The sequence below is a fragment of the Phocoena sinus genome, chromosome 10, assembly GCF_008692025.1.
Source record: "Phocoena sinus isolate mPhoSin1 chromosome 10, mPhoSin1.pri, whole genome shotgun sequence".
In the NCBI taxonomy this organism is placed as follows: Eukaryota; Metazoa; Chordata; class Mammalia; order Artiodactyla; family Phocoenidae; genus Phocoena; species Phocoena sinus.
The window spans coordinates 20,111,980-20,122,060 of NC_045772.1; the positions used below are offsets into that span (position 1 = coordinate 20,111,980).

Below are 10,081 nucleotides of genomic sequence, written 5' to 3' on the forward strand. Positions count from 1 at the left end.
CTGTCTTTCATCCTTTAGTTAATTGCACTTAAGCGGAAGATATTTCCCAGGAGGAGGATACACAAAGAAGCCAGTCCTGACCGAATCAAGGTATAAAGGATCTTCATCTGAAAATCTACCTCAGCATTCACTGAGCATTTTAAAACTGGACATCAGAGATGTCTTCATGATGTAATGCTTAGCCAGCTTGGCCTGAAGAAGGAATACCATCCAGTATAATACTCGGTTTCTGGAATGAATATAGCCTACTGACCAGGAATTGCATAACCAACACACGGGAAATTTGTGTGTTGAGCAGCTCTGGTTTTACTTTTAAAGCATCTGCTCGTGGACCGATCTTTCTTTTAATGAAAAGCCTCGCTGATGAGAGACATCAATGGTTGCTATGGCAACTGAGCAGCTAACTAACATGAGAAGCCTAAGCCAGCTTGAGAGCTATTGCTAAGAGTCCCCCGTCTCTTGCATTCCAAAGCTCTTCGCTGTGGTTTTACATTTTGGGTTTTTTTGGTTTCTTTCTTTCTCTTTTCCTTTTCTCATTTTTAAAGTAAGTACATACTAAGTTAACTAAGTTATCCTTGCTTTTGCAAACAATGAATCGGGATGTGTAAACATGTTTTTATAGACGTTATTTAACTAATGCAGCAATATCATGTCCTACTGGCAGTACCTAAATTATTAACATTTAAAACAATGTGATCTTAACCCACTTACCATTATTTATGAGCTCAGTGACTGACATCTGATACTTTGTGCTTGTTTTCTTCAGCCCCTGAGAATACTGTGATTTCATGAGGAGGCCTGAGTACAAAGGGCTAGAGTTAAGTAGCTGAGCTACTTGCCAGATGTAATTATGTTTTGAAGATGTACATATTCAAAAAGAAGTGCCTCATTTTAGAAATGAGTAGTGCTGGTGGTAGTGGCCCATAACAGTGGTGTCTTCTTTAATACTCATCGGTATATTCCAGTAGCTGGCTCTCAATCAGTTTCACATAATGAAGGGTCAGGAAACTTTTTCTGTAAAAAAGCCACATGGTAAATATTTGCAGGCCACATGTGTCTATGTTGCATATTCTTTGTTTAGTTTAGCTTTTGTTTTTAACAATCCTTTAAAAATGTCAAAACCATGTCTAACTCGCAGATGTACAAAAACAGGCCACCAGCTGGATTTGGGCCATAGGCCATTGGTCTGTGACCACTGGGATAGAGAATTAGTATTTTTATGTGTGGGTAAGCCCTGACGTTCAGCCATGTTTTATTTATGACATTGTACTGTGGATTTTATGTGTCCTTTTTGAACTCTGACAGGTATTTTAGATCATGATCTTAACAGTATTCTTTCAAAATGGCATACATATTTTGTAAAAAGAACTTGTAAATAACTGTGTTTGTGCTGTAAGAGTTATGTATTTCAAAAATTGAAGTCTCATAAAAACTTAAATTTTATCTGCTTTGATTTTTAATCTTTGAGGAGTGAGTTCGTTATCCAGATTCAGAAATCACTTTGAGTGCTTACATGGAATGTCAGGATCTGTCCTTAACACAACTGAAATTAAGTGGAAAGCAGTAAGGAGAGGGTGGTAGTATTACAACCTGGAGAATGTCATTATATGGGGGAAAATAAGTTCTAAATGGGATTTATGTGGTAAAAATTCAGGGGTTATCTGGGTATCATTCTTAGCATGAAGAATTCTAGAAAAGTTAGGGAAATGAATATTTGGGTGTGATGGAGATTTCTGGTCAGGTGAATATAATCCACACCTTATTCAGAGCCACACCTTATTCAGAGCCTAATAGATAATGAGATGGATAACAGAATCAGAATGTTCATAGAATCATTTATCTAATGAGTCAGTAGAATCATTAGAACAAAAGAACTTCAGAAGCTGACGAGTCGTCAAATGGTCTTCCAGAATTTTAAAGCCTCAGAACCAACAGTCCAAATGAAACCCTCTGGAAGACCAGGATGTAACACAGAAGAGGGGAAGCTGCTCATCCTACCTGACCCCAAGGCGGTGCCTCCAAAACTCCCAGGCTTCACAGGCAGAGTTTCAAAGCCCCACATCTTGTATGTTATCATCGAGGACACTAGGGTCAGGAAGATTACGTGACTTGTCCAAGGTCTCACAGCCAGTTGGGGTCAGAGGTGGGCTGGAGCCCAGCATGTCTCTTTCTCTAGTCCCCTCCAGGCCCTGCCGCCTCCCCAGGACACAGTGGCATGTGCAGGTGAAAAGCACACTCTCTGCGGTCCGACTTGCGGCATTCGAGTCCTCGCTCCTAGACACTGATTGCCAAGATTCAGCTTTCTCTTCTAAAACGTAGGAGGCAATACTGGTGTCTGCCTACCTCATAGGCTTCTGGTGAGGATGGAAGAAATGACATGCAACATACCCAGCACAGTGCCTGGCAAATACTCCTGCCTGATAAATGTCAGTGGTGAGGATGATAGTGAGGAAAGTATGTAAAGGATTGTTATCCCGGTCAGGGGTGAGGTTTCCAGTGTAGTCTTTAGGGTGAAATTATTACATTGCCCTTAGCTAAGAAAGTGACACATTTTCTAATTAAAAATATTTTTTGCCTACTTTTTCTTCAAGTGTTTATTTTTAAAACTGTTTCTACACACACCAAAAAGCATACAGATAATGATCAAGGGTTTAAAAGTGAACTGTGATTGCAGCTTAGGTCAGAACATTTAAGGAAGGAATAGCACTAATCCCCCAAAATTCTTCCAGAGCGTGGAAAGGAGAAGGAAAACATTGTCTCGTTTTTCCGTCAAGGTCAACACAACCCCACACCAAAGCCTGGTTCAGTTGCCACAAGAAAGGAAAAACCATAGGCCAGTCTACCTCATGGGAATCCCAAACGAAACACTAGCAAGCCAGGTTAGTTCATTCTCCCAAGGAGCAGCACTTTATGATCAGGCTGGGCCCATTCCAGGATTGCAGGTTGGCCCAACACTTGAAAAGCAGTGCACATCACATCCGGAGGGCCAAAAAGGGAAACTGCAAGAGGGATTCCCACGTGGTTGGGTAGGATAGGAAGAAAAACATCGGCTCGGAAACAAAACAGAACAAAACAAAAAACCCCAGAATTCCCTGGTGCTCCAGTGGTTAGGATTCCATGCTTTCACTGCCAAGGGCCCGGGTTCAATCCCTGGTCAGGGAACTAGGATCTCACAAGCTGCACAGCACAGTCAAAAAATAAAACAGCACTGAGTCGAGACCTGTGCCCCTGAGACGGGACTCACAAGGGAGGGGAGGGGAAATCGCAAGGGCAGAGACTTGCCCCGAGGAGTGAGCGGCTTGAGCCACAGACTGGGCCTCCCACGCAGAGGAGAGAAGCCTAGACCCCACTCGTGAGAAGTACACGGGTGCTGGCTCATCCTCAGACAGGGTGGAGAGAGGTCTGCCCTAGTGGCTGCTATCTTACTGCACGCCCCATTTGAGCTGAATGAACACCCCACTCCCCTCACTCCACACCACAGCTGGTACTGGATCTAGCGCAGCCAGGTCCTGGGAAAAGACTTGATTTAGGATGCAGAAGTGGCTGGGAGGCCTGGGGTATGATCCAGGTGGAGTGGCAGAGGCCACTGGCATTTACTCAGACAGTGTCACAGAAGCAGCCCAGACTTCTGACAGCAGCCCAGCTGCTTCAGTGCCCACAACCAGAATGCCATGAGCCCCAGCCAAGCAAACGCTTGAGCCCTGCCCATTCCACACCACAACACTGCACTAGATGTGGGACAACCACAACAAGGGAAAAGATGCGACCTTAGGCTACGTCTGAGTGGAGCTGCAGACACCTGTATAGGCAGTGCATGGAACCTCTCTAAGTACACGAGCCCCACTTACTTCTGCACTACCCTCCTTGGGGCAAAGGCCCCGATGCAGGGAGAAGGAAAATAACACAAAGGGAGCAGAACCAGCTCAAGCCTGACCCTCAGGGCATCCACTCCAGCCACTTGGGAGCAGGCCCTGCCCCTGCCACTGAGCAGAGAAGAAGTCCGCCTCACACCCTGTGCAGACTCTAGCTCTAGCAACACCAGCCACACCCCCTATCAAAGTGGCAGTGGACAGCACACCCTGAGGAAAGATGTGGCTGACATCCACATCAAATCCAGCCCTCCAATCAAAGACACTGGGCACATGCAGTCTACACAGGGATGCTCCTACATAAAAACACCCCTTCAAGACAGTAGATAACCCTAAATTCATAGAGACAGAGAAAGTTAAGTAAAATGAAAAGGCAGAGGAACTACTCTCAGTTGAAAGAGCAAGAGAAAACTCCTGAAAAAATAATGCAACAGAGACAATCAGTCTACCAGACAATGAATTCAAGAAGTTGGTAATAAAAGTGCTAACTAAATTAAGAGAATCAATCTAAGCACAGATCATTTTAACAAGGAACTAGAACTTAATAAAAAAATAGATAATTAAATTTCTGAGATAAAAAGCACTCTAGAAGCAGTGAATAGACAACTAACTGACAGAGAAGAACACATAAGTGATCTGGAAGACTGAATAATGGAAATCACCCAATCGGAAGAGCAGACAGAGACAAAACAAACAAAAACAATGAAAGCAACATACAAGATCTATGGGATAGTATAAAACGTGCCAACTTTCACATTATAGGGGTTCCAGAAGGAGAAGAGAGAGAGAAGGGGATTGAAAATGTATTTGAAGAAATTATGGCTGAAAAATTCCCAAACCTAAAGAAGGAAACAGATATCCAGGTTCAGAAAGCACAGAAAGTCCCCAAGAAGATGAACGCAAACAGACCCACACCAAGACATATCATAATTAAAATGGCAAAAGTCAGAGAATTCTAAAGGCATCAAGAGAAAAAAGAGTCATATACAAGGGAATCCCCATTAAGTTATCAGCTGACTTCTCTGCAGAAACTTTGAAGGCCAAAAGGGAGTGACATGATATATTCAAAGTCCTAAAAGGGAAAAACCTGCAACCTAGGATACTCTACCCAACAAGATTATCTTTTAGGATAGCAGGAGAGAGAAAGAATCTCTCAGCAAAAATAAAGAAATCAGCAATATTCAACCTACCTTGAAAGAAGTGTGGAAGGGTCTTCTCTGAAAGGGAAAAATCCCAGTAGGAAAGGCAAATATGTAGTAAGGATTGAAGATCACTTAAATAAGCCAGTAGATAGATTAAAAATTTTTTTTAATTGAAAAGCAATTATGACTACAATAAACAGTAAAGGGATAAGCCTGAAGATATAAAATATGACATGAAAAACAAAACATGGTAGAGGGCAATAAAAAATGTAGATCTTTTATGGACTTAGAGATGATCATATTAAGTAAGTCAGAAAGAGAAAGACAAATACCATATGATATCACTTATATGTGGAATCTAAAATATGACAGAAATGAAACTATCTATGAAACAGAAGCAGACTCACAGACACAGAGAACAGACCTGTGGTTGCCAAGGCAGGGGGTGGGGGTGTTGGGGAGGGAAGGCTTGGGAGTTTGGGGTTAGTAGATGCAAACCATTATAAATAAAATGGATAAACAACAAGGTCCTACTGTATAGCACAGGGAATTATAGTCAATATCCTGTGATAAACCATAGAGGAAAAGAATTTTTAAAAGGATATGTGTGTGTGTGTGTGTGTGTGTGTGTGTGTGTGTGTGTGTGTGTGTGTATATATATATCTGAATCACTTTGCTATACAGCAGAAATTAACACACTGTAAATCAACTATACTTCAATTAAAAAGTTAAAAATTTAAATGTAGGGCTTCCCTGGTGGCACAGTGGTTGAGAATCTGCCTGCTAATGCAGGGGACACGGGTTCAAGCCCTGGTCTGGGAAGATCCCACATGCCGTGGAGCAACTAGGCCCGTGAGCCACAACTACTGAGCCTGTGCGTCTGGAGCCTGTGCTCTGCAACAAGAGAGGCCGCGATAGTGACAGGCCCACGCATCGCGATGAAGAGTGGCCCCCGCTTGCCACAACTAGAGAAAGCCCTCGCATAGAAACAAAGACCCAGCACAGCCAAAAGTAAATAAATAAATTAATTAATTAATTAAAAAGTAACTGTACCATTAAAAAATTTTTTTTAATGTAGATCTTTTAGAATGTGTTTGAACTTAAATGATTATCAGTTTAAAGCAAGTAGATATAATTATGGGTCAATATATATGAACCCTATGGTAACCACAAATCAAAAACCTACAGTAGTACACAAAAACCAAAAAGAAAGGAACTTAAGCATACTACAAAAGAAAACCATCAGATCACAATGGGAGAAACAAAAAGAAGAAATGAACAGAGAAGAACAGAGAAGATCAATGAACTAAATGATCCAATCAAAAGACATAGGGTGGCTAATTGGATAAAAAAACAAGACCCTTCAATATGCTGCCTACAAGAGACTCACTTCAGGGCAAAAGACATACAGACTGAGAGTGGGGATGGTAAAAAGACTTTATGCAAACGGAAATGACAAGAAAGTGGGGGTAGCAATAATCATATCAAACAAAATAGACTTTAAAACAAAAGCTATAATGAAAGACAAAAAAAGAGCATTACATAATGATAAAGGGATCAATACAAGAAGAGGATATTATACTTGTTAACATATACACATCCAATACAGGAGCACCTTAAATAGATGAAGCAAATGCCAACATACATAAAGGGAGAAATTGAGAGTAATACAATAATAGGAGGAGACTTTAACACCCTACTGACATCAGTGCACAGGTCATCCAGACAGAAAATGAATAAGGCAACAGAGGTCTTAAGTGACACAATAGACCAGTTGGACTTAATTGATATCTCAAGGACATGACATCCAAAAAAAGCAGAATACACATTCTTTTCAAGTGCACATGGAATGTTCTCCAGGATAGATCACATACTATGTCACAAAACAAGCCTCAACAAATTAAAGAGCATAGAAATTATATCAAGCATTTTTTTGGATCACAATGGGATGAAAGCAGAAATCAATTACAGAAAAAAAAGGGGGGAACATGTGCAAACTAAATGACATGCTACTAAAAAAACCAATGGGTCAATAATGAAATCAAAGAGGAAATCAGAAAATATCTCAAGACAAATGAAAATGAAAACACAACTTTCCAAAATCTCTGGGATATAGCAAAAGCTATATCTATATACTAAGAGGGAAGTTCATAGTGATACAGGCCTTCCTCAAGAAGCAAGAAAAATCTCAAACAACCTAGAATTAGAAAAAGAAGAACAAAAAAAGCCCAAAGTCAGCAGAAGGAAGGAAATAAAGATCAGAGAAGAAATAAAATAGGGATCAAAAAAGCAATTAGAAAATATGAAACCAAGAGCTGTTTTTTTTGAAAAACTAAATAAAACTGATAAACTTTAGCCGTTCACCAAGAAGAAAAGAGAGAGGACCCAAATAAAATAAGAAATGAAAGAGGAGAAATAACAACCCATACCAAAGAGAAAAAAATTCATGATACTATGAACAGTTATATGCCAACAAATTCGAGAACCTAGAAGAAATGGACAAATTTCTAGAAATGTACAGCTTGCCAAGACTGAGTCAAGAAGAATCAGATAATTTGAACAGACCAATCACTAGAAGTGAAATTGAATCTGTTAAAAAAAGAAAAAAAACAAAAAAGAACTCTCAGCAAACCAAAGTCCAGGACTGGACAGCTTCACAGGGGACTTCTACCAAACATATAAAAAAGAACTAATACCTATCCTCAAATTATTCCAAAAGGATTGAGGAGGGAACACTCCTAAATTTATCCTACAAGGCCACCATCACCCTGATACCAAAACCAAAGATATTACAGAAAAAGGAAATTACGGGCCAATATCTTTTGAATATAGATGCAAAAATCCTCAACAAAATACCAGCAAACTGAATCCAACCAATACATAAAAAGATCATTACCATGATCAAGTTAGATTTATTCCAGAGTAACAAGGATGGTTCAACATATGCAAATCAGTGTGATACACCACATTAACAAAAGACAGAAATCACATGATCATCTCAGATGCATCTCTAAAAGCATTTGACAAAATTCAACATCAATTCATGATAAAAACTCCCATCAAAGTGAGTATAGAGGGAACATAACATAATAAAGGCCATTTACGACAAACCCATAGCCAATATAATATACAACGATGAAAAGCTGAAAGCCTTCCTGCCGAATTCAGGAACAAAACAAGTATACCCCTCTTACCACCTCTATTTACCATAGTATTGGAAGCCCTAGCCACAGCAGTCAGACAAGAAATAAAAGGTATCCAAATTGGAAGGGAAGAGGTAAAACTGTCACTATTTGCAGATGAAATTATACTTTTATAGAGAACCCTAAAGTCTCCCCTAAATGAATTCAGCAAGGTTGCAGGATATGAGATTACTATACAGTAACTGCTTCATTTCTATACACTAATAATAAAATATAAGTTTAAAAAAATCCCATTTAAAATTTCATAAAAAAATACTTAGGAGTAAACTTAACCAAGGAGGTGAAATACATATACTCTGAAATCTGTAAAACACTGATTAAGGAAACTGAAGATGATTCAAAGAAATGGAGAGATATCTTATGCTCTTGGATTGGAAGGATATTACTAACATGGCCATACTACCCAAAGCAATCTACAGATTTAATGCAGTCCCTATCAAAATACCCAGGACATTTTTCAAAGAAAAAAAACAAATAATCCTAAAATTTGTATGTAACCACAAAAGGCCCTGAATTGCCAAAGCAATCCTGAGAAAAAAAGAACAAAGCTGGAGGTATAACCCTCCCAGACTTCAGACTATACTACAAAGCTACAGTAATCAAAACAGCGTGGTATTGGTACAAAAAGAGACACATAGATCAATGCAACAGAATAGTAAGTCCAGAAATAAAACCATGCACCTACCGTCAATTAATCTACAAAAAAAGGAGGCAAGAATATATTGATGCAATGCAGAAAAGACAGTCTCTTCAACAAGTGGTGCTGGGAAAACTGGACAGCCACATGTAAAACAATGAGATTAGAACATTCTCTTACACCATATACAAAAATAAACTGAAATGGTTTAAAGACCTAAATGTCAGACCTCAAACCATAAAACTCCTAGAAGACAACACAGGCACAACACTCTTTGACATAAATCGTAGCAGTATTTTCTTAGATCAGTCTCCTAAGACAAAAGAAATGAAAGCAAAAACAAATGGGACTTAATTAAACTTTTGCACAGCAAAGGAAACCACTGACAAATTGAAAAGACAACCTACAGAATAGGAGAGAATATTTTCAAACTATGTGACTGACAAGGGGTTAGTGTCTAAAATATACAAACAGTTCATACAATTCAATATAAAAAAATCCAATCAAAAAACTGGGAAGACATGAATAGTCATTTTTCCAAAGAAAACATACAGACTGCCAACAGGCACATGAAAAAATGCTAATCACTAATTATTAGAGAAATGCATATCAAAAGCACAATGAGATATCACCTCATACTTGTCAGAATAACTATCAAAAAGTCTACAAATAACAAATATTGGATTTGGAGAAAAGGGAACCCTCATATACTGTTGGTAGGAATGTAAATTGGTGCAGACCCTATGGAAAACCGAATGGAGGTTCTGCAAAAATCTACAAATACGGACTTCCTTGGTAGTCCAGTGGTTACGACTCAATGCTCCCAATGCAGGGGGCACAGGTTTGATCCCCGGTCGGGGAACTAAGATCCTTCATGCTGCACGGTGCGGCCAAAAAAAAAAAAAAAATTTTTTTTTTTTTAATTAGAAATACCATATGATACGCAAATCTATCAATGTGATAAACTATATTAACAAATTGAAGGAGAAAAACCATATGATCATCTCAATAGATGCAGAGAAAGCTTTCGACAAAATTCAACACCCATTTATGATAAAAACCCTCCAGAAAGTAGGCATAGAGGGAACTTTCCTAAACATAATAAAAGCCATATATGACAAGCCCACAGCAAACATCATCCTCAATGGTGAAAAACTGAAAGCATTTCCACTAAAATCAGGAACAAGACAAGGCTGCCCACTCTCACCACTCTTATTCAACATAGTTTTG

At 39.3% G+C, this 10,081-nt stretch overlaps 1 protein-coding gene across 3 annotated transcripts in view; it reads left to right on the top strand.

The window, feature by feature from the left end:
• Positions 1-1,443, top strand: part of GNPTAB (N-acetylglucosamine-1-phosphate transferase subunits alpha and beta) — an 81,635-nt gene extending 80,192 nt beyond the window's left edge. For all 3 annotated transcript variants that reach the window (XM_032645417.1, XM_032645419.1, XM_032645418.1), the window contains one exon: positions 19-1,443. In XM_032645417.1, coding sequence (XP_032501308.1) covers positions 19-96 — 78 coding nt within the window. In that variant the 3' untranslated portion in view covers positions 97-1,443. The remainder of the gene's footprint in view (positions 1-18) is intronic.
• The last annotated feature ends 8,638 nt before the right edge of the window (positions 1,444-10,081 follow it).